At 39.1% G+C, this 24645-nt stretch overlaps 1 protein-coding gene across 6 annotated transcripts in view; it reads left to right on the forward strand.

Moving 5' to 3' along the window:
• Positions 1–14660, forward strand: part of LOC131103025 (astrotactin-2-like) — a 239522-nt gene extending 224862 nt beyond the window's left edge. For all 6 annotated transcript variants that reach the window (XM_058048873.1, XM_058048853.1, XM_058048863.1 and 3 more), the window contains 3 exons: positions 3885–3985; positions 6341–6524; positions 12987–14660. In XM_058048873.1, coding sequence (XP_057904856.1) covers positions 3885–3985; positions 6341–6524; positions 12987–13224 — 523 coding nt within the window. In that variant the 3' untranslated portion in view covers positions 13225–14660. The remainder of the gene's footprint in view (positions 1–3884; positions 3986–6340; positions 6525–12986) is intronic.
• Positions 14661–24645: the final 9985 nt, after the last annotated feature.

Genomic DNA, 24645 nt, shown 5'->3' on the forward strand with positions numbered 1-24645 from the left:
TGATTTTGTTTATGGTATGTCAATGTAAAAAAAAAAAAGTCAACCTTAGATGTGATGGTGGGTGGCCGTGAAGGTTTTGTGTGTGTTTGGCCAATTCTGTTGCTTGATGTTTGACATTCTCGTGGCAGGCCAGACCACGTTTGGCTTCTTTGTGCTCCCAGGCGATCTTTATCATCATCGGACACCCTGTTTATTCGACCCCCCCTTTGCTGCCGCCTCTCAATGAAATCCTAACTACTTGGCAAGTTCCTTTCACCAGCAAAGCTCAAAAATGTTTCTCCTCCATTTACCCGTAATATGTTAATGTATTTGCACAGTGAGCAGTTATTCGTCCCTGTCTCAAACCCAGAAAACAAAAACATAGACACAGTTGCGTCCCTGGAGAGGTTTGAAGGTCCTGGCGTTTTGTATAAGTACGCTTAACAACTTTCTAATTGCTGTTAGGGTACACTAATGCTCGCATGTTAAAACACAGCTCGGCCAACGATAAAACGTCTCCCCGGTTGTCCCCATCTTCTCCTTTGGTTGACCTATTCGTACCCATCCGCATCCATCTGCATGGTATGCTGTGGTCCCATGATTTGAACAGTATGCCTTGTACAGGCTGACATTGTTTTACTGGGCAGAGGAGCCACCAAAGCCCCCATACAAACGTTTTATTTGTGAGGTTCGTGGGGGAATGCCGCATTCACAATACCAAATAACAAGATCAGACAAACTATGTGAGCTATGCCCAAACAGGTCATGTTACAACCAAAATAAGCAACCCTTGGACGCCTCTCAATAGACATAATTTAAAACATTGAAAATGGGTTTCGGAAGAAATGCAATGAAAATATTCTAATTCGTAACCTTGCTGTATTTGTGCACTAGGCATGCTCAATACTTGGAATTTGGTCGGGGGTTGTTCTCGCTCATTGTGTTTTGTGGTTGGCTTTCTGTCACAGAGTAGTTATATATGGTGGCATTGAAGGGAATACAAATGTTTGGACATACAGTACGTGCCTACTTATGAATTACGGAAATCAATAAAACCATTTCCTGTGTGTGCTTATGGATGTTTGCCACCTAAAGTTACAACAACGGAACACAAACTCAAGCTTGATTTTGCAGATAGTTTCCATATGCATGTACAGATGAACTACCACGAGGTGACAATGTATGGAGGTTGCATATGCAGTGGTCCCCCGTCATAGTTGGAATTTTGCTGCAAGAGTTTCCACAAATGGGGCGGCACGGTGGTCGAGTAGTTAGCGGGCAGACCTCACAGCTAGGAGACCAGGGTTTGATTCCACCCTCAGCCATCCATCTCCATCTCTGTGTGGATTTTGCATGTTCTCCCCGTGCATGCGTGGGTTTTCTCCGGGTACTCCGGTTTCCTCCCACGTTCCAAAAACATGCTAGGTTAATTGGCGACTACAAATTGTCCTTAGGTATGAATGTGAGTGTGAATGGTTGTTTGTCTATATGTGCCCTGTGATTGGCTGGCCACCAATCCAGGTTGTACCCCGCCTCTCGCCCACAGACAGCTGGGACAGCTCGCGACCCTCGTGAGTGAATGAATGAATGAGTTTCCACAAATGGATTAATCAAGAAATCATAGTTTTTCATGGTTGATTATGTCCTATTATTAGTCAAAAGCATCATTTAAGATGATGTTGTGTACTTTTCTTGCTTAAATTAAGCATAAAATAGGTAGATAGAATACAAACATAATCTTGTCACTTGATAACTACATCACTGCCAAAGCAGATCCAATCCTCCTGTCAATCCCGTGGTCCATCCTTCCCTCACTTGCGAAGATCTTGAGGTACTTAAACTCCTCCAGGCAGGATCTCATTCTTGATCCTGAGATGGCACCTCACCCTTTTCCGGGTGAGAACCAGGGACTCAGACTTGGAGGTGCTGAGTCCAGCCGCTTCGCATTCGCTGCCAGCGATCCAGTTAGAGCTGAAGATCACGGCCCCATGAAGCCGGCAGGACCCCATCATATGCAAATCTGGGGATGGCGATCTACTGACGTTGATATCGTTTATTTGTCCATGTATTAGAACACAAATGTGTATTTACATGACATGAATGGAAATGTACAATTTTTTGTGTACAGTACATTTCATCCAAATGATCGAAAGACAACTACAAGCGCAACGGTTTGCAAACATAGAAGCCCTGCCCAGTCAGCCACTGCATAAATGAGCAGACATGCAGTAACAGTTTCCATGAGAGGATCAACACACCAGCACAGGTGCTTTCACTTATACTGAATTATTCGACTCCTGGCCTCCACATTGAGGTCTGGTGTAGCCGCGCTGGATCAAATATATTACGAGGTGACACAGGTGCAACAAAGCTAACAGGGGAGTTGTCGTTCAACTGTGGTTTTTCCCCACACCATCATGGGTTCAGAGAAAGTATCATCAGCTTAAAGGGAAAAGCATTAAGGTCATAAACTATATATGATGTGTAGTTTAGAGGGGGACTACCACATATAGTACAGTCTACAAGTATTTGGACATCTTTTAACGACGTCACCTTAACCTTCCATGCTTATACCGCCATGACACTGTCAAGCGCCATAATTTTCCTCGCCACCGAAGGTATATTGATGTCAATAGCCACCGTTGATCCATTGTATTTGAATTCCACATGGTCAGTCTACTCCCATATTTTCATTCACAACCGCACACCTTGACATTTTCAAAAGGCCACGTAAAAGGTGAGATGCTTCCTGCATCGAGCTGTGTGTCATACGATGTTCTGGGCATCTGTCTCAAACGGTTTATTCTGTGCCACATTATCAGGGTACTAAGCGGCCATGAAGTCTGTCACTGAGACCCCCATAACCAAAGCCATTGTAATAGCTGACATTTCCAGAGGAAGTCACAGAGTTCATTGGGGACAAATTCGGATGGTCTTTTTACTCCTGACGACCTTGCGGCATCGGGTGCAAACTTTTTTTTTTTTATATATATATAACCTAATCGTTTTAAATAAGTCCCAGGAGTCTATTTGCCAAAATGTAGCCCTGATGCTGGAATTCGAACAGTTTAATAGTACTGTGAGTAAACCCTACTGAGAACATGTTTTGTGTGTATGTAGCTTTAATGCTAATGAGCTCCGTTTGTCCTCTAGTACAGCTCTCTAGACATGAACTAACACCCCAATAGTCACCTTTAGTCGTTCAATATTTGAATTTATTTAGCACTTATTTTTGAAAATGCTTAATTTAGGTGACAGTAGCTTAAACACAATCATGTGTTCAGGCTGTACAGTAATATAACTGACACCTAGTGATCGATGTAGAATACTACATATCATTCACAGTCTTTGAATGCGTGTTCTAAATGTCTTACATATGTATTTAGTTCATTGTGCTATTTTTATGCTTCAACATTCTTAATTTAGGCATAAAATACTTAAACATTGCTTCATTATGCAAATGTTTGACTAATAATAGGCTGTATTCAACCATGAAACAGCATGATGATTAATATATTAATAAAGAGTGAAGCCGCATACCGGCAAGGGACTAATGTGTCACATACAACAATGTAACATTAAGGAGTCGAACAGGAGGACACAAACATTAGCAATATTAGCTTAGGTACGTGAAATACAGTGCTATTTACATTCCGATTTTAGCAGCAACATAATTAGCCTAATGGCCGAAGACAAAGAAAATTGTCAAACGTATGTAGCTGAAGGACAGATCGTCGGCAGGGATCCAGGATTCATTTTAAGAAGTGTAGTGAAGCCTGTTCTTCCCTTCATAGTGTCATAAAAACAACTTCAAACACGACTCTTTTCTCAAAAGTGAGGGAGATTAAGATTTTTCTTACGTTTCAATAAATAATAATAATACTTTTTCTTTCCTGTCATTTCAGGTTCACTCTCTATGCAGTGGATAGCCGAGGCAGTCATTCAGAGTCCAGCTACGTCTCTGTACGGACTTCCTGCCCCATGGTGGATGACAGCCGAGCTGAAGGTACAGTACGCCTATGGCTTCTCATTCTATCATTGCTGCCGTCTTCTATTTCCACTGTTTTGCTGTTAAAGCAAAAAAAAAAAAATTGAAAAATGATTCTGATGATACAATCGAGTCATTTTCCAATTACAGTTTCTCAAATGTGGTGTGGTTTTGTTTTTCTTCATTCTATAATTGATGTTAATAAATCAGTTGAATTTGGTCTGCTGCTTTGGAGAAAGCACATCTGAAGGACATAAACTAACTAACTTGTTTTCCTGTCAATGCACTGACTTGTATGACCTTTGGCAACCATTTCATCCAAACAGCTTTTCAAAAATCCATTAAAACCCAACCTGACCCAACTTAACCTCAAAAATTGCAGAATTGTTGACAAATGTACAAAAAAAAACTGTTCATGACTACAACGTATATGTGAGTACACCTCTCAGATGGCGCGTACATCTTCTCAAGGGACAATACTATAGAAATGAAACATGGATACCATGTACTTTTGAGTGGTCGGTGTACAGCTTGTACAGCAGTATTGATTTAGTCTGGACTGAAAAGGACTCAACACACAACCATTATTGTCTAAATAGCATCACACATCTCAGTTTTAAAGGGGACCTATTATGCTCATTTTCGGCCTTTGTATTGAGTTGTGGACTGCTGTAGAGCAGCTACACACCATGACCTGCACAGAAGGCTTTCTCCATCTTACGGATCCGCAGCGTTTGCATGGATTTCCTACTTCCCACGCAAACAGTATGTCTATAATGTATTCCACCCACGGCCTGCCTCCAGGCACGCCCACTCCCCTGTGATTGGTCACATTCCCAAGCGCTCCTGAGGACTTTCGGATGCGTAAGTCCGGGTTTACTGAGTGCAGGCAATCTGCAGCCCATATACGGAAGTCCAGATTGCATTGATGAGAATAAAACTCTGTAAAACCGAGCATGCAGAGCCATCCCAAACTTCTTTCAGGGCTCGCTTCCAAATGCGCAAATCTATTTAACACGAGAGTACAGTATTGTAACAACATTTATAGTTCACAAAAGTGGAAAATATGTACAAATATGTAATAGGTCCCTTTAACATTCTAAACCCAAGCTATAACTCTAAACCCCGATCCAAACTCCAACCCTTACCCTTAGCCCTTACCAAAACCCAAACACATCCTGGCGCTGTGCTTGGGCTCTTTACAGCTTCCCAATGTCACACTACATACTGGAATTCATATTTCCTTCAATGAACCACAGCTCCCCTGTCCAGCAGCACTCGTGCGGCCCCGTTCCACGACAACACCATCCAAGACACAATTCTCTTACTACTTTCTTGTGTTACCAGGTATTTAGAAAATAATGGCTGTGTGCTAAATCATGTTCAGAGGAGAGTAAAGAAAATACCCAAGTTCCATCGAAGAGTGTCACGAGACACAAGATCTCGCAAGATTAAATTGAAAAAGATGTCTTATGAGAACAGGGCAGCCAGAAGTCTATCAGACTGTGAACTACGGCATCACAACTGTGAATGATAGTACATAGTATATGATAGTATATGTAATATTGTAATATATAAGTGGCAGTGTGCGAGGTAGGATTGGAACCACCAACCTATCGTTCCCAGAGCCACTCTTCACTCGGCGGATGCGTTTTTTTTTTTTCTATCATGGTGTTCATGTCCAAGCAGAAGCTGTAGTCATTCTACATTTGATCAAACTTACTTAATATTTGTCCGATCAAAACGCAATTTCTGCATAACAATTGCTGCACTTTATTGTTGTAATTGGATTTTTTGAACAACTCTCTGATGCCACTAGCTTAATCTGCATGCATTCTGTGGCATTGTTTGCTTCTGTGTTATTATAGCCATGGCTAATGCTAATGCTTAACTCATGTATTTTCATGTGTTTTATGAAATTACATTGTCCCCTACACATAAACTAATCTCATTGAATAAGTTTTCTGTTTTGGAAATTCGCTACTATCTTTTTCAGTTCATGGGAACTGTAGTTCTTTCAGCGTAGCCATAATACTAATCTACTAATACTAATAATACTAATCTACTGCAGTCTGTTTTACCTGTTTTTACATAACTACACATCAACATTAATGTAGCAGCTACAACCGTCGTCATTCTTTTAACTGTTAGTTTTGCTTTAGTTTTTGTTTTAATGAAATAAAAAGTCCAGTCCTATATATTGTCAATGTACTTTTCTAAAGTATGATGATAAAATACCATCTAGTCTCATTCTCATAAAGCCAATATCGTGTCTCCTGAGCTGAATGTATCGTGATACCCTGAGTATTTTGTTTTAATTTGTGCTGAAATGTGAGGGAATCTCCTTATATGTTGTTTTCCTCCCTTTTGAAGAAATAGCAGACAAAGTGTACAACTTGTACAATGGCTACACCAGCGGTAAGGAGCAACAGATGGCCTACAACACCTTGATGGAAATCCCTCCGCCTCTGCTCTACCGAGTCCAGCACCACTACAATTCCCTCTATGAGAAGTTTGGAGACTTCGTCTGGCGCAGCGAGGACGAGTTGGGCCCCAGGTGAGAGGATTTTTTTGGCCCAATTTATCATGGATTGGCACACCCAGAGAACACTCAAAATAGGGCCCGGCTTAGACGTCTGAGTAATCTAACAGTTTTCTCGTCTAGACGTTTTTGTGACGTATTGTTTAGCATCCGTTACAGTCATTCTGGGTTTTCTTACATAACAACTGTACTTAGCCTGGTGCTGCCAGACCATTGAGCTACAGTATTTCATCCTTTAAAATGCTTGGTAATGCCAAGGTAAAGGTCTTCAAAATGCCAACTCAAAATCGCTTAAACATCACCAACCCAATGACTGAACCTCGTAGGAAGATCAGGAACTCTTAGTGTTTATGTACACCAATCACTGGAATCAATTGGAATGATTTATTTCAATCGCTCTTTTTGCAGAGTGGAATAATTGGACATTTACATTTTCAGTGATGTTGAAAAACAAGAATTAGTTGCAAAAGTTTTTTTCATTCATTCATTTTCTACCGTTTATCCTCACAAGCTGTCTTTGGGCGAGAGGCGGAATCCACCCTGGACTGGTGGACACATATAGACAAACAACCATTCACACTCACATTCATACCTATGGACAATTTGGAGTCGCCAATTAACCTAGCATGTTTTTGGAATGTGGGAGGAAACCGGAGTACCCGGAGAAAACCCACGCATGCACGGGGAGAACATGTAAACTCCACACAGAGATGGCCGAGGGTGGGTTCGAACCGAGGTTTCCTAGCTGTGAGGCCACTCGGCCGCCATGCAGCTGCAAAATTTTTTAATTTCTTTTTAATTTTCTCTTGTTCATGTACAATCACAATGAAACATACAGGTTCAAATATTGACGTACACCCCCCCCACTACTACTAATACTTAAGTGCTCATGACACTTAAAAAAAAAGTAATTTACCCACCAACTATCAAATAAAGTTGTGATTTTCTCAACCAACGCCATCTTGGCTGTGACGTCATGTCGATGACGCTTGTCGGCATGTCGGCAACCAGACTCATCAGAAGTCAGCCAGGACACACAAATATTGACAACAGTTATACAGTAATAACTCTCACTGACGTTGTGTTGTGATGAGTACTTATTCATACATTGTTACTACATATAGTACATCACAATTTGAAGACGTGAAAAATCGTAAGAATTTCCGCTATCTTTATATGACGGTCTATTGTATAATGCATTATGAGCGCATTCATAAGGCATTATAATGCATTAATAATGCGTTATAACTCATGTTATAAATGATCATAATGGTGTATGACAACTTATACAAGATTTCTAAATGATTATAAGTGGTGGATATAATGTGTAATGTTTCCACTAGAGCTTCAAAATGCCAAAAAGACAAAACATTTTTAACTAAGGAATTTATTCTTGCAACATTAAAGTGAAATAGCTGAGAGCACAGCTTTTAAAAGACAAAAACTTTGGCAAAAATGTGGATTCAAAGTCATTTCCTGTCAGGTATTCACACTGTCACGATCATGTCGATGGCAAAGGTTAAAGTGCTTTCTGTCTTTGAATGGTGTCGGATTGTTGACCTGCATAAGCGACGCCACTCGCAGAACGCCATTACTGCGAGGTTGGGCACAGTAAGAAAGTCTCTGGAAGCTTCTTTAAAGATCCTGAGGATTATGGAACAAAAAGTCAAGTGGTAGGCCCAAAAAAATGTCACGGGCCATGAGCTGGAGGATCCTCTGGTAAGCCAAAGTAAACGTGAAGTTTGTATTTTATTGTTCCCTTGGATGGTTTTCATTCACTTCAAGTCCTTATCTATTACCTTATCTTTATCGATCACTATTGATATGTCACACATTCTTTCCAGAGCTGTGGATGAGCTCCTGTAGCAGATGGACAAACTATTTGGGTTTCAGAAATTTCATCTGAACTTTGTGTTTTTCATCTTGAGACGTATTGTCTCTTAGTGTAAGAACTTCATCTTCATTTACATTTTGACCTTTTTGAACATCATCATCTCTGAGGTCTACACAATAGCATCCAGAACCGGTGAACTGGTGAACCGGTTTCAGAAATTTCATCTGAACTTTGTGTTTTTCTTCTTGAGACGAATTGTCTCTTAGTGTAAGAACTTCATCTTCATTTACATTATGACATTTCTGAAAGTCGTCTTTGAGGTCCACACAAGAGCATCCAGAACCAGTGAACTGGTGAACAGGTGAACCGGTTTCAGAAATTTCATCTGAACTTTGTGTTTTTCTTCTTGAGACATATTGTCTCTTAGTGTAAGAACTTCATCTTCATTTACATTTTGACCTTTTTGAACGTCATCGTCTTTGAGGTCCACGCAATAGCATCCAGAACTGGTGAACTGGTGAACCGGTGAAGTGGTCAACCGGTTCCAGAAAATCCATGACTTATTGTCTCTTAGTGTAAGAACTTCATCTTCATTTACATTTTGACCTTTTTTAACGTCATGGTCTCTGAGGTCCACACAAAAGAGCATCCAGAACCGTTGGTGAACAGGTGAACCGGTTTCAGAAATTTCATCTGAACTTTGTGTTTTTCATCTTGAGACGTATTGTCTCTTAGTGTAAGAACTTTATCTTCATTTACATTTTGACCTTTTTGAACGTCGTTTCTGAGGTCCACACAATAGCATCCACAACCGGTGAACCAGTGAAATGGTTCCTTGTCCAAAACAGTTCCTGCTCCTTTCATCATTGTTCTGACCTTGTGCTCTGCAGAAGTAGAATGTCAGCTTCGCCCAGCTCAGTTTCTATATGTCTTAGCTGGTAGGTTCGCTCGTCTGTTTGACGAGACTGTGTTTCCATCTCCACATTTAAATGATCTGCTACTTGGAGTCTGTCTGCAGTGGCTTCAGCACTCCATTTTGGCTACGAGTATTTAAGTAGTTTTTCAGCCATTTTCCCCAACAAACTGTGCGAGTGCAGACAGTATCATTAATAGCTGACCTCAGGGATCCAGTCAGGAAGATCTCTCAATCAGACACTGAGGCTCTTGTGAACGGTGAGATATTATACTCTTCGATTAACTTGACTTGTTCGTTCTGTTCGTACAGCCTTCGCCCAATGACAAGTGCTCTGACAAATGGCAGATCTTGATCTCTTCCCCAACTTGTCCAGTGGATTGATCCACAGAATGGGTACTGTGTGATGCCATGATGTCATGCTATGTGTCTTATTGGCGGCTTTATTATTATTGCTCATGTCACTGGTACAGGGCAACAAAATGCAGTTAGCATCCAACCAGAAGTGCAATTTTATAAGTACCTTAGTAGTAAGTAAATGTAGGAAAAAAATGGACAGATCTATGTAAAAAAAAAAAAAAAAAAACTATAACAGGCTATGACTATAATACAGTGAGGATGTGTACAGGGATATAAATGACTATAATATGGCTATTGTAGATTATACAGATTATAAACAGTATGCACAGTATGGATGTGACAATATATAATAACAGTAATATGTACAGTATTGCAATGAAGTGACTAGAGTATGGTTATTGCAGATTATATAAATTATAAACAGTATGATCTATGAATGCAACAAGATATTACAGTAATATGTACAATAGTGCAATGAAGTGATTGGGGGCGGGGCATAGATCAGCGGGGGATGTAAGTAGTGGAAGTGGTGAGCAATGGGGGGCAATGGGTTACTGGATTGTGGAATGCCGCATTCTGGCTCACTTCTATTCAACTTGCCGCAACTGGAGTTTTTCCTCCAAAAATGCTTTTTGACCCACGTTCATGTTCATGCCGTTAATACCAGCCGTGTTTTTTGTCCAGTAAGTTAAAGGCTAAAACGCGGGCCGCACTTTGGACACCTGTGATCCAGAAGTTAGAATGACTTACCATATTAAGGTTTTGGTGACTCTATTCATAATTGTGAGTGTAAATTAGCAGAAGTACTTCTTGTATTCGTCAGTCTGAGAAATCCATGTTGACAAGCTTCAACAACAACATGTGATGTGTTTATAATATCCAAAGCATCCAACACAAAAGTCTAATTTGTACCGATTGTGGTTATTTTGATCATTAAGCAAAGCTATTAGCCAATATCGGGATGGGGGTTGTTATTGTGTACATGGATTTGTGTGTGGGCGGCGGTAAAGGGGGTCGTGGGTGGTTGCCTTTTGGATGAGCGTGCTTGGATTATTTACTGCCCCGTGTTGGCAGGCTTGAGCCTCATTGGGAGTAATTTACAAGCGGGCTCAATTGGTGGTGCTGTTTTTAAAGGCCAGAAGAATGGCCAAGTGTAAACGTAAGCACAATCAGCGCTCCTCCAGGCACCGACAATCCCAGGAGCTCCTGAATGTCCGTGTGTATTTATTTTACGACTCTATTTATAGCCGCATGGGTTTTTTTTTTTTTCACCGCTCATTTTCTTAAATACACAAATGAAGAAATGTGTAGAACCTGAATTTATTGGACTGCAATCTGAAAGTCACTTCTGAGGTTTTGTTTTTGTTGCTTCCACTGTGTGTTCAGCATCATAAATGTTTAATTTGTCTCCAGTTGACATGCTTGCAAGTCTCCCTTGATTATGTGTTTGCTATTGTGTTGTGTCAGACATAAGAATTTAGGGGGAAATGAGAAAATGTTTCCCCCATTTTCAGCAAATAAGTGAAAAGGATGTCTGTACTCCTTTTTTGCCTAACTAAAGACAGATGTTGATGCTCAGCAGACGCTGCTTTTCAAAACAAATGGAATTTTTTCCCCCCTTCTCTGTGTGTGTTTTCCTCATTTTAGAATCCCCACTAGCTTAACAACCTTGAATACAAACTCTACTGTAGGTGTATTCTGTTGTTTTTCTGCTTTGCAAGCATCTTGGGTTGCATTGTAAACAGCAGCAACCCCCCCACCTCCCCCCACCTCAACTCCATCGCTATCGGACAATTCAACTCGCAGCTGCTTGTGATGGTTTCGACCCAGACTGGCAGGCAGGCAGGCAGGCAGGACGCAGTTCCCGCACTTCTGAGAGATCCATTTGTGTGGAGACACGCAGGCAGTGAATGTGCAAATGTGCTGCATTTCTTTCATTTTTGTGCATCCATTTATTGGGTGACCTTAAGTAAACCCGTGATGACCTTGATAATTGATGATTGACAAAGCAGCTTTTTGGAAAAAGGCAATACGGTTATAACTATGAATTAGATGATCGGCCCTCAGGCCAGCATTTTAGCAACCATAGAATAATACTAAGTTGGAATGGTTGGCATTGTACAATGTCATTGTAAATGTACTGATACACAAGTTTAGTGTCATGGTAACTATGATACATTGGATAGTATTAAATCATTCATTCATTCATTTTCTACCGCTTTTTCCTCACGAGGGTCGCGGGGGTGCTGGAGCCTATCCCAGCTGTCTTCAGGCGAGAGGTGGGGTACACCCTGGACTGGTGGCCAGCCAATCACAGGGCACATATAGACAAACAACCATTCACACTCACATTAAATCATTAAATGAAATTATTGAAACAAATGTTTTGAAATATGAGGCTGCACGGCGCTCGAGTGGTTAGCAAACGGACCTCACAGCGAGGAGACCCAAGTTCAATCCCACCCTTGGCCACATCTCTGTGTAGAGTTTGCATGTTCTCCCCGTGCAAATCTGTGCAATTGGCCCTCGCACTGGAGTTAGGGTAGTTATGGCCATGACCCGAAAAGCTTCGCTTTCAAACCAAAAGCACTGACTTCCTGTGTCCTTCCTTTATCCGATGGCAGGTCCAACATTTTTGTTATAGTACTTCATTTCACATAAAGCCGTTATATTACTAAAAAGTGCATTTCACAGGAATATAGTTGCAATATTATGAGAAACAACTTTGCTGCACAATGGTGAAGTGGTTAGCGCGCAGACCTCACAGTTAGAAGACCCGAGTTCAATCCCACCCTCGGCAATCTCTGTGTGGAGTTTGCATGTTCTCCCCGTGCATGCGTGGGTTTTCTCCGGGTACTCCGGTTTCCTCCCACATTCCAAAAACATGCTAGTTTAATTAGCGACTCCAAATTGTCCATAGATATGAATGTGAGTGTGAATGGTTGTTTGTCTATATGTGCCCTGTGATTGGCTGGCCGCCTCTCGCCCGAAGACAGCTGGGATAGACTCCAGCGACTCTCGTGAGGATAAGCGGTAGAAAATGAATGAATGAACATCTGCTATTTCAATTTATGATGCATTTGATTCAAAATGGGAATCTTCAAGTATTCCAATGAGGGCCTTGGAAAGCAAAAGTAACTTTTCTTATCTGAATATTGCAAGGATAACAACAATATCAACTCATTCGCTACCAAAGATGTTTTTTTTCAATCCCAAGTCAGTCGTAGAAGAACGTCAGAACGTCCTTATGATCTTCAAACCGTATGACTGGAGATAATGGTGTTGTGAAATGATGGTCCAAGTGCGGTTTTACCAGAAGATTCCACTCTACTTTCTCGCTGACCATTTTGTCTTCTTCTCTTTCTGACAGAAAGGCCAACCTGATCCTCCGCAGGGTGGACAAGATCAGTCACTACTGCCGCTCGCTCCTGCGCAGCACCCACATCCAGAGCCGCAGCGACACCATGGCGTACGTCTACTGCCGCAGCGACGAGGGTCGACCGCCCGGCGGGACGTGGCGCAGCTCATTGCACGAGGGACGTACTTCCTGCACGGAGAAGCTCATTTCTGTACAGCGTAACACGTACAGCAGCACGAAACTGCGATGAAACGTAAGTATGGGAGACATTTTGGGACATCATTGACTGCAGCAGACACAACGGACGCCATGTGGGACTTACTTTCATTTGGAAGACCACAGAAAAAAACTTGAAAAAATGAGAGAGCGACATCAACGTGTAAGATAGTCTTCAACCAAAAGCTAAAGTAGTTGGTTTAAATACTTTGAATGTAACTATGTGTTTTTTTTGTTGGTGCTTCCACCTGAAGTACCGAAAAAAAAGAGAAACAACCTTTTTATGAGAAATGAAAATGAAATTAAAGTCATGCACAACACTTTTGGTGTTTAGGTAGCGCTTGACAAAGACTTTTTCCAAAATGTAAGCAAAGTTTGAATTGAAAAAGTTTGAAAATTCAGCAAACAAAAAAAAAATGACAACATAACCTGATGATTGTACTCTAGTTGATGTTCTACTTGGTGGACATTTGCAGGTTTTGGACTCCATGTAGCTTTCATAAACATGTCGTTTACCTCCTCTTTGGGTTCCTATGGTGAATGCACACACACAATCTATGTGGCATACCATGGAAGTCCTATCAATGATAACCACCAACTTTCAGAATAGAAATCAACAGGAAAACCCGGTAATAAACCAAAAAAAAAAGTGAAGCTGTGAATACCGTGCTGTGTTATGAAGCGGCGGCGCTTCAGCCATTTAGCTTTCATGATTTTAATTGACACAAAATATAACTGATCATTCTTCTCCAGTTGACATGTTGGACATGAAAGCGTTTGGATTTTATGCAGCAATCATGAAGATGTACTTTCCAGGCTTCCGATACAGCTCCTGTGATTGGTTCAAAGGCTTGAGGTCCATGTTGATGGGGAGATGATGAACACGATGATTCATTGAAATCGTCTCCACAAAGGAATTATTGCCCCCCCTGCGGGGACAGTCACCTGCAATTGAGCCTGTTCTCAAGAGAATTTAGTAGGCTTTTGTACAAAAATATGAAAGCTTGTTCATATTTATTACAATTTAAAATTTTATAAGTTATTTTAATTATTTACAGTTTATCATAACATGTTAGATCTAAAAAATAGTATTTTATATTAAAAAAAAGTTTACACTTTAGTGTTAAGTTAATTCTTTTGAAATGATAAATATCTAAAAAAATAAATGTAATCTTTTTTTTTTCCAGTTTTTTTTTTCGGTCTCCAAAATGTAATAATTTTTTTCAGTTTTCTTTTTCGGTCTCCAAGGTTGTCCCCACGGCCAGGAGAATTGTTTTCATCAAATTTGACGATGCCTTTTTTCCACTCTTTTCATCTCATGTTATATAAATTGTAATAATAAATGATAATGTACATTGTATACATGTAAAAAAATGTATTATGTGGACTTGATTGTCATTTTTTCTGAAGAATGTGTAATATTAAAAATGTATATACAGTACATTGTACTGATACTGAATGATGTGATCAGTTCTGTTTTCAAACCATTGAAGAAATAAATTGAAATAAATACAAACAAAAAACAAAATAGTGATTTTTGACAAAAAAACTTGCAACTTGCTTCTAATGCACTTTTCTGGTCAAAAAAACACAGAAACCTCAACCACACTCAAAAGGGCCCCCAAAAGCATCAAAAAAAGGCATAACATGCCACAGTTTGAGAGAAGTGATTTTTGACAAAAAACGTAAGAGGTTAGTATGTCGTTTTTTTCATTTTTTTTTCGTTGTTTTTTTTTTCAACTTGCTTCTAATTCACTTTTGGGGTTCACAAAACAGGGGAAACCTCACACACACTCAACAAGGGTCCCAGAAGAGCCCAAAGATGGAATAAAATGCCAAAGTTTGAGGGTGTCGATTTTTTAAAAAAACATAAGGGGTTACTGTGTCGTTTTTTTCAATTTTTTCAACTTGCTGAAAATGCACTTTTCTGGTCAAAAAGACAGCGGAAACCTCACACACACTCAACAGGGGGCCTAGAAGAGCCCAAAAATGGAATAAAATGCCAAAGTTTGAGGGTGTTGATTTTTGACAAAAAAACGTAAGGGGTTAGTATGTCGTTTTTTTAAATTTTTTCAACTTGCTGAAAATGCACCTTTCTGGTCAAAAAAAACAGCGGAAACCTCACACACACTCAACAGGGGGCCCAGAAGCACCCAAAAAGGGAATAAAAGGCCAATTTTAAATTTTGTGATTTTTGAAAAAAACGTAAGGTATGTCGTTTTTTTTCAATTTTTTCAACTTGCTGAAAATGCACTTATCTGGTCAAAAAAACAGCGGAAACCTCACACACACTCAACAGGGGCACCAGAAGCACCCAAAAAGGGAATAAAATGCCAGTTTTAAATTTTGTGATTTTTGAAAAAAACGTAAGGTATGTCGTTTTTTTCAATTTTTTCAACTTGCTGAAAATGCACTTTTCTGGTCAAAAAAACAGCGGAAACCTCACACACACTCAACAGGGGGCCCAAAAGAGCCCAAAAATTGCATAAAATGCCAAAGTTTGACGGTGTTGATTTTTGAAAAAAAACGTAAGGGGTTAGTATGTCGTTTTTTTTAATTTTTTCAACTTGCTGAAAATGCACCTTTCTGGTCAAAAAAAACAGCGGAAACCTCACACACACTCAACAGGGGCCCCAGAAGCACCCCAAAAGGGAATAAAATGCCAGTTTTAAATTTTGTGATTTTTGAAAAAAACGTAAGGGGTTAGTATTTCGTTTTTTTCAATTTTTCAACTTGCTGAAAAGGCACTTTTCTGGTCAAAAAAACAGCGGAAACCTCACACACACTCAACAGGGGGCCCAGAAGCACCCAAAAAACGCATAAAATGCCAAAGTTTGAGGGTGTTGATTTTTGAAAAAAAAAAGTAAGGGGTTAGTGTGTCGGGTTTTTTTTTTTTTTCAACTTGCTGAAAATGCACCTTTCTGGTCAAAAAAACAGCGGAAACCTCACACACACTCAACAGGGGGCCCAGAATAACCCAAAAAACGCATAAAATGCCAAAGTTTGAGGGTGTTGATTTTTGAAAAAAACGTAAGGGGTTAGTGTGTCGGGTTTTTTTTTTTTTTTCCAACTTGCTGAAAATGCACCTTTCTGGTCAAAAAAACAGCGGAAACCTCACACACACTCAACAGGGGGCCCAGAAGCACCCAAAAAGGGAATAAAAGGCCAATTTTAAATTTTGTGATTTTTGAAAAAAACGTAAGGTATGTCGTTTTTTTCAATTTTTTCAACTTGCTGAAAATGCACTTATCTGGTCAAAAAAACAGCGGAAACCTCACACACACTCAACAGGGGCACCAGAAGCACCCAAAAAGGGAATAAAATGCCAGTTTTAAATTTTGTGATTTTTGAAAAAAACGTAAGGTATGTCGTTTTTTTCAATTTTTTCAACTTGCTGAAAATGCACTTTTCTGGTCAAAAAAACAGCGGAAACCTCACACACACTCAACAGGGGGCCCAAAAGAGCCTAAAAATTGCATAAAATGCCAAAGTTTGAGGGTGTTGATTTTTGAAAAAAAACGTAAGGGGTTAGTATGTCGTTTTTTTTTATTTTTTCAACTTGCTGAAAATGCACCTTTCTGGTCAAAAAAAAACAGCGGAAACCTCACACACACTCAACAGGGGCCCCAGAAGCACCCCAAAAGGGAATAAAATGCCAGTTTTAAATTTTGTGATTTTTGAAAAAAACGTAAGGGGTTAGTATTTCGTTTTTTTTTCAATTTTTCAACTTGCTGAAAAGGCACTTTTCTGGTCAAAAAAACAGCGGAAACCTCACACACACTCAACAGGGGGCCCAGAAGCACCCAAAAATCGCATAAAATGCCAAAGTTTGAGGGTGTTGATTTTTGAAAAAAAACGTAAGGGGTTAGTGTCGGGTTTTTTTTTTTTTCAACTTGCTGAAAATGCACCTTTCTGGTCAAAAAAACAGCGGAAACGTCACACACACTCAACAGAGGTACCAGAAGCACCCAAAAAGGGAATAAAATGCCGGTTTTAAATTTTGTGATTTTTGAAAAAAACGTAAGGGGTTAGTATGTCGTTTTTTTTTTATTTTTTCAACTTGCTGAAAATGCACCTTTCTGGTCAAAAAAACAGCAGAAACCTCACACACACTCAACAGGGGCACCAGAAGCACCCAAAAAGGGAATAAAATGCCAGTTTTAAATTTTGTGATTTTTGAAAAAAACGTAAGGGGTTAGTATGTCGTTTTTTTTTATTTTTTCAACTTGCTGAAAATGCAACTTTCTGGTCAAAAAAACAGCGGAAACCTCACACACACTCAACACGGGGCCCAGAATAACCCAAAAAACGCATAAAATGCCAAAGTTTGAGGGTGTCGATTTTTGAAAAAAACGTAAGGGGTTAGTATGTCGTTTTTTTCAAATTTTCAACTTGCTGAAAAGGCACTTTTCTGGTCAAAAAAACAGCGGAAACCTCACACACACTCAACAGGGGGCCCAGAAGCACCCAAAAATTGCATAAAATGCCAAAGTTTGAGGGTGTTGATTTTTGAAAAAAAAAAGTAAGGGGTTAGTGTGTCGGGTTTTTTTATTTTTTCAACTTGCTGAAAATGCACCTTTCTGGTCAAACAAACAGCGGAAACCTCACACACACTCAACAGGGGGCCCAGAATAACCCAAAAAACGCATAAAATGCCAAAGTTTGAGGGTGTTGATTTTTGAAAAAAACGTAAGGGGTTAGTATGTCGTTTTTTTTAATTTTTTCAACTTGCTGAAAATGCACCTTTCTGGTCAAAAAAACAGCGGAAACGTCACACACACTCAACAGGGGGCCCAGAAGCACCCAAAAAGGGAATAAAATGCCAGTTTTAAATTTTGTGATTTTTGAAAAAAAGTAAGGGGTTAGTATGTCGTTTTTTTTTTTTATTTTTTCAACTTGCTGAAAATGCACCTTTCTGGTCAAATAAACAGCGGAAACCTCGCACACACTCAACAGGGGCACCAGAAGCACCCAAAAAGGGAATAAAATGCCAGTTTTAAATTTTGTGATTTTTGAAAAAAACGAAAGGGGTTAGTATGTCGTTTTTTTTTTATTTTTTCAACTTGCTGAAAATGCAACTTTCTGGTCAAAAAAACAGCGGAAACCTCACACACACTCAACAGGGGGCCCAGAATAACCCAAAAAATGCATAAAATGCCAAAGTTTGAGGGTGTTGATTTTTGAAAAAAACGTAAGGGGTTAGTATGTCGTTTTTTTTTATTTTTTCAACTTGCTGAAAATGCACCTTTCTGGTCAAAAAAACAGCGGAAACCTCGCACACACTCAACAGGGGCCCCAGAAGCACCCAAAAAGGGAATAAAATGCCAGTTTTAAATTTTGTGATTTTTGAAAAAAACGTAAGGGGTTAGTATTTCGTTTTTTTCAATTTTTCAACTTGCTGAAAAGGCACTTTTCTGGTCAAAAAAACAGCGGAAACCTCACACACACTCAACAGGGGGCCCAGAAGCACCCAAAAATCGCATAAAATGCCAAAGTTTGAGGGTGTTGATTTTTGAAAAAAAAAAGTAAGGGGTTAGTGTGTCGGGTTTTTTTTTTTTTCAACTTGCTGAAAATGCACCTTTCTGGTCAAAAAAACAGCGGAAACGTCACACACACTCAACAGGGGTACCAGAAGCACCCAAAAAGGGAATAAAATGCCAGTTTTAAATTTTGTGATTTTTGAAAAAAACGTAAGGGGTTAGTATGTCATTTTTTTTAATTTTTTTAACTTGCTGAAAATGCAACTTTCTGGTCAAAAAAACAGCGGAAACCTCACACACACTCAACAGGGGGCCCAGAATAACCCAAAAAACGCATAAAATGCCAAAGTTTGAGGGTGTTGATTTTTGAAAAAAACGTAAGGAAAAAACGTAAGGGGTTAGTATGTCGTTTTTTTTAAATTTTTCAACTTGCTGAAAATGCACCTTTCTGGTCAAAAAAACAGCGGAAACCTCGCACACACTCAACAGGGGCACCAGAAGCACCCAAAAAGGGAATAAAATGCCAGTTTTAAATTTTGTGATTTTTGAAAAAAACGTAAGGGGTTAGTATGTCGTTTTTTTCAATTTTTCAACTTGCTGAAAATGCACTTTTCTGGTCAAAAAAACAGCGGAAACCTCACACACACTCAACAGGGGGCCTAGAAGCACCCAAAAAACGCATAAAATGCCAAAGTTTGAGGGTGTTGATTTTTTGAAAAAAAGTAAGGGGTTAGTATGTCGTTTTTTTTTTATTTTTTCAACTTGCTGAAAATGCACCTTTCTGGTCAAAAAAACAGCAGAAACCTCACACACACTCAACAGGGGCAACAGAAGCACCCAAAAAGGGAATAAAATGCCAGTTTTAAATTTTGTGATTTTTGAAAAAAACGTAAGGGGTTAGTATGTCGTTTTTTTTTATTTTTTCAACTTGCTGAAAATGCAACTTTCTGGTCAAAAAAACAGCGGAAACCTCACACACACTCAACACGGGGCCCAGAATAACCCAAAAAACGCATAAAATGCCAAAGTTTGAGGGTGTCGATTTTTGAAAAAAACGTAAGGGGTTAGTATGTCGTTTTTTTCAAATTTTCAACTTGCTGAAAAGGCACTTTTCTGGTCAAAAAAACAGCGGAAACCTCACACACACTCAACAGGGGGCCCAGAAGCACCCAAAAATTGCATAAAATGCCAAAGTTTGAGGGTGTTGATTTTTGAAAAAAAAAAGTAAGGGGTTAGTGTGTCGGGTTTTTTTTTTTTTTCAACTTGCTGAAAATGCACCTTTCTGGTCAAACAAACAGCGGAAACCTCACACACACTCAACAGGGGGCCCAGAATAACCCAAAAAACGCATAAAATGCCAAAGTTTGAGGGTGTTGATTTTTGAAAAAAACGTAAGGGGTTCGTATGTCGTTTTTTTTAATTTTTTCAACTTGCTGAAAATGCACCTTTCTGGTCAAAAAAACCGCGGAAACGTCACACACACTCAACAGGGGGCCCAGAAGCACCCAAAAAGGGAATAAAATGCCAGTTTTAAATTTTGTGATTTTTGAAAAAAAGTAAGGGGTTAGTATGTCGTTTTTTTTTTTATTTTTTCAACTTGCTGAAAATGCACCTTTCTGGTCAAATAAACAGCGGAAACCTCGCACACACTCAACAGGGGCACCAGAAGCACCCAAAAAGGGAATAAAATGCCAGTTTTAAATTTTGTGATTTTTGAAAAAAACGAAAGGGGTTAGTATGTCGTTTTTTTTTATTTTTTCAACTTGCTGAAAATGCAACTTTCTGGTCAAAAACACAGCGGAAACCTCACACACACTCAACAGGGGGCCCAGAATAACCCAAAAAATGCATAAAATGCCAAAGTTTGAGGGTGTTGATTTTTGAAAAAAACGTAAGGGGTTAGTATGTCGTTTTTTTTTATTTTTTCAACTTGCTGAAAATGCACCTTTCTGGTCAAAAAAACAGCGGAAACCTCGCACACACTCAACAGGGGCCCCAGAAGCACCCAAAAAGGGAATAAAATGCCAGTTTTAAATTTTGTGATTTTTGAAAAAAACGTAAGGGGTTAGTATTTCGTTTTTTTCAATTTTTCAACTTGCTGAAAAGGCACTTTTCTGGTCAAAAAAACAGCGGAAACCTCACACACACTCAACAGGGGGCCCAGAAGCACCCAAAAATCGCATAAAATGCCAAAGTTTGAGGGTGTTGATTTTTGAAAAAAAAAAGTAAGGGGTTAGTGTGTCGGGTTTTTTTTTTTTTCAACTTGCTGAAAATGCACCTTTCTGGTCAAAAAAACAGCGGAAACGTCACACACACTCAACAGGGGTACCAGAAGCACCCAAAAAGGGAATAAAATGCCAGTTTTAAATTTTGTGATTTTTGAAAAAAACGTAAGGGGTTAGTATGTCATTTTTTTTAATTTTTTTAACTTGCTGAAAATGCAACTTTCTGGTCAAAAAAACAGCGGAAACCTCACACACACTCAACAGGGGGCCCAGAATAACCCAAAAAACGCATAAAATGCCAAAGTTTGAGGGTGTTGATTTTTGAAAAAAACGTAAGGAAAAAACGTAAGGGGTTAGTATGTCGTTTTTTTTTAATTTTTCAACTTGCTGAAAATGCACCTTTCTGGTCAAAAAAACAGCGGAAACCTCGCACACACTCAACAGGGGCACCAGAAGCACCCAAAAAGGGAATAAAATGCCAGTTTTAAATTTTGTGATTTTTGAAAAAAACGTAAGGGGTTAGTATGTCGTTTTTTTCAATTTTTCAACTTGCTGAAAATGCACTTTTCTGGTCAAAAAAACAGCGGAAACCTCACACACACTCAACAGGGGGCCTAGAAGCACCCAAAAATCGCATAAAATGCCAAAGTTTGAGGGTGTTGATTTTTTGAAAAAAAGTAAGGGGTTAGTATGTCGTTTTTTTTTTTATTTTTTCAACTTGCTGAAAATGCACCTTTCTGGTCAAAAAAACAGCAGAAACCTCACACACACTCAACAGGGGCACCAGAAGCACCCAAAAAGGGAATAAAATGCCAGTTTTAAATTTTGTGATTTTTGAAAAAAACGTAAGGGGTTAGTATGTGTTTTTTTTTTTATTTTTTCAACTTGCTGAAAATGCACCTTTCTGGTCAAAAAAACAGCGGAAACGTCACACACACTCAACAGGGGTACCAGAAGCACCCAAAAAGGGAATAAAATGCCAGTTTTAAATTTTGTGATTTTTGAAAAAAACGTAAGGGGTTAGTATGTCATTTTTTTTAATTTTTTTAACTTGCTGAAAATGCAACTTTCTGGTCAAAAAAACAGCGGAAACCTCACACACACTCAACAGGGGGCCCAGAATAACCCAAAAAACGCATAAAATGCCAAAGTTTGAGGGTGTTGATTTTTGAAAAAAACGTAAGGGGTTAGTATGTCGTTTTTTTAAATTTTTTCAACTTGCTGAAAATGCACCTTTCTGGTCAAAAAAACAGCGGAAACCTCGCACACACTCAACAGGGGCACCAGAAGCACCCAAAAAGGGAATAAAATGCCAGTTTTAAATTTTGTGATTTTTGAAAAAAACGTAAGGGGTTAGTATGTCGTTTTTTTCAATTTTTCAACTTGCTGAAAATGCACTTTTCTGGTCAAAAAAACAGCGGAAACCTCACACACACTCAACAGGGGGCCTAGAAGCACCCAAAAAACGCATAAAATGCCAAAGTTTGAGGGTGTTGATTTTTTGAAAAAAAGTAAGGGGTTAGTATGTCGTTTTTTCAATTTTTTCAACTTGCTGAAAATGCACTTTTCTGGTAAAAAAAAAAAAAACAGCGGAAACTTCACACACACTCAACAGGGGGCCCAGAAGCACCCAAAAAGGGAATAAAATGCCAGTTTTAATTTTTGTGATTTTTGAAAAAAACGTAAGGGGTTAGTATGTCGTTTTTTTCAATTTTTTCATTTTGCTGAAAATGCACCTTTCTGGTAAAAAAAAAAAAAACAGCGGAAACCTCACACACACTCAACAGGGGGCCCAGAATAACCCAAAAAATGCATAAAATGCCAAAGTTTGAGGGTATTGATTTTTGAAAAAAACGTAAGGGGTTAGTATGTCGTTTTTTTTAATTTTTTCAACTTGCTGAAAATGCACCTTTCTGGTCAAAAAAACAGCAGAAACCTCACACACACACTCAACAGGGGCACCAGAAGCACCCAAAAAGGGAATGAAATGCCAGTTTTAAATTTTGTGATTTTTGAAAAAAACGTAAGGGGTTAGTATGTCGTTTTTTTTTATTTTTTCAACTTGCTGAAAATGCACCTTTCTGGTCAAAAAAACAGCGGAAACCTCGCACACACTCAACAGGGGCAACAGAAGCACCCAAAAAGGGAATAAAATGCCAGTTTTAAATTTTGTGATTTTTGAAAAAAACGTAAGGGGTTAGTATGTCGTTTTTTTCAATTTTTCCAACTTGCTGAAAATGCACCTTTCTGGTCAAAAAAACTGCAGAAACCTCACACACACTCAACAGGGGCACCAGAAGCACCCAAAAAGGGAATAAAATGCCAGTTTTAAATTTTGTGATTTTTGAAAAAAACGTAAGGGGTTAGTATGTCGTTTTTTTTTATTTTTTCAACTTGCTGAAAATGCAACTTTCTGGTCAAAAAAACAGCGGAAACCTCACACACACTCAACAGGGGGCCCAGAATAACCCAAAAAACGCATAAAATGCCAAAGTTTGAGGGTGTTGATTTTTGAAAAAAACGTAAGGGGTTAGTATGTTGTTTTTTTAAATTTTTTCAACTTGCTGAAAATGCACCTTTCTGGTCAAAAAAACAGCGGAAACGTCACACACACTCAACAGGGGTACCAGAAGCACCCAAAAAGGGAATAAAATGCCAGTTTTAAATTTTGTGATTTTTGAAAAAAACGTAAGGTATGTCGTTTTTTGTTTTTTTTTTCAACTTGCTGAAAATGCAACTTTCTGGTCAAAAAAACAGCGGAAACCTCACACACACTCAACAGGGGGCCCAGAATAACCCAAAAAACGCATAAAATGCCAAAGTTTGAGGGTGTTGATTTTTGAAAAAAACGTAAGGGGTTAGTATGTCGTTTTTTTTAATTTTTTCAACTTGCTGAAAATGCACCTTTCTGGTCAAAAAAAACAGCGGAAACCTCGCACACACTCAACAGGGGCACCAGAAGCACCCAAAAAGGGAATAAAATGCCAGTTTTAAATTTTGTGATTTTTGAAAAAAACGTAAGGGGTTAGTATGTCGTTTTTTTCAATTTTTCAACTTGCTGAAAATGCACTTTTCTGGTCAAAAAAACAGCGGAAACCTCACACACACTCAACAGGGGGCCTAGAAGCACCCAAAAAACGCATAAAATGCCAAAGTTTGAGGGTGTTGATTTTTTGAAAAAAAGTAAGGGGTTAGTATGTCGTTTTTTCAATTTTTTCAACTTGCTGAAAATGCACTTTTCTGGTAAAAAAAAAAAAAAACAGCGGAAACTTCACACACACTCAACAGGGGGCCCAGAAGCACCCAAAAAGGGAATAAAATGCCAGTTTTAAATTTTGTGATTTTTGAAAAAAACGTAAGGGGTTAGTATGTCGTTTTTTTCAATTTTTCAACTTGCTGAAAATGCACTTTTCTGGTCAAAAAAACAGCGGAAACCTCACACACACTCAACAGGGGGCCTAGAAGCACCCAAAAAACGCATAAAATGCCAAAGTTTGAGGGTGTTGATTTTTTGAAAAAAAGTAAGGGGTTAGTATGTCGTTTTTTCAATTTTTTCAACTTGCTGAAAATGCACTTTTCTGGTAAAAAAAAAAAAAAAACAGCGGAAACTTCACACACACTCAACAGGGGGCCCAGAAGCACCCAAAAAGGGAATAAAATGCCAGTTTTAAATTTTGTGATTTTTGAAAAAAACGTAAGGGGTTAGTATGTCGTTTTTTTCAATTTTTCAACTTGCTGAAAATGCACTTT

Source organism: Doryrhamphus excisus, chromosome 2 (genome assembly GCF_030265055.1).
Source record: "Doryrhamphus excisus isolate RoL2022-K1 chromosome 2, RoL_Dexc_1.0, whole genome shotgun sequence".
Lineage (NCBI taxonomy): Eukaryota > Metazoa > Chordata > Actinopteri > Syngnathiformes > Syngnathidae > Doryrhamphus > Doryrhamphus excisus.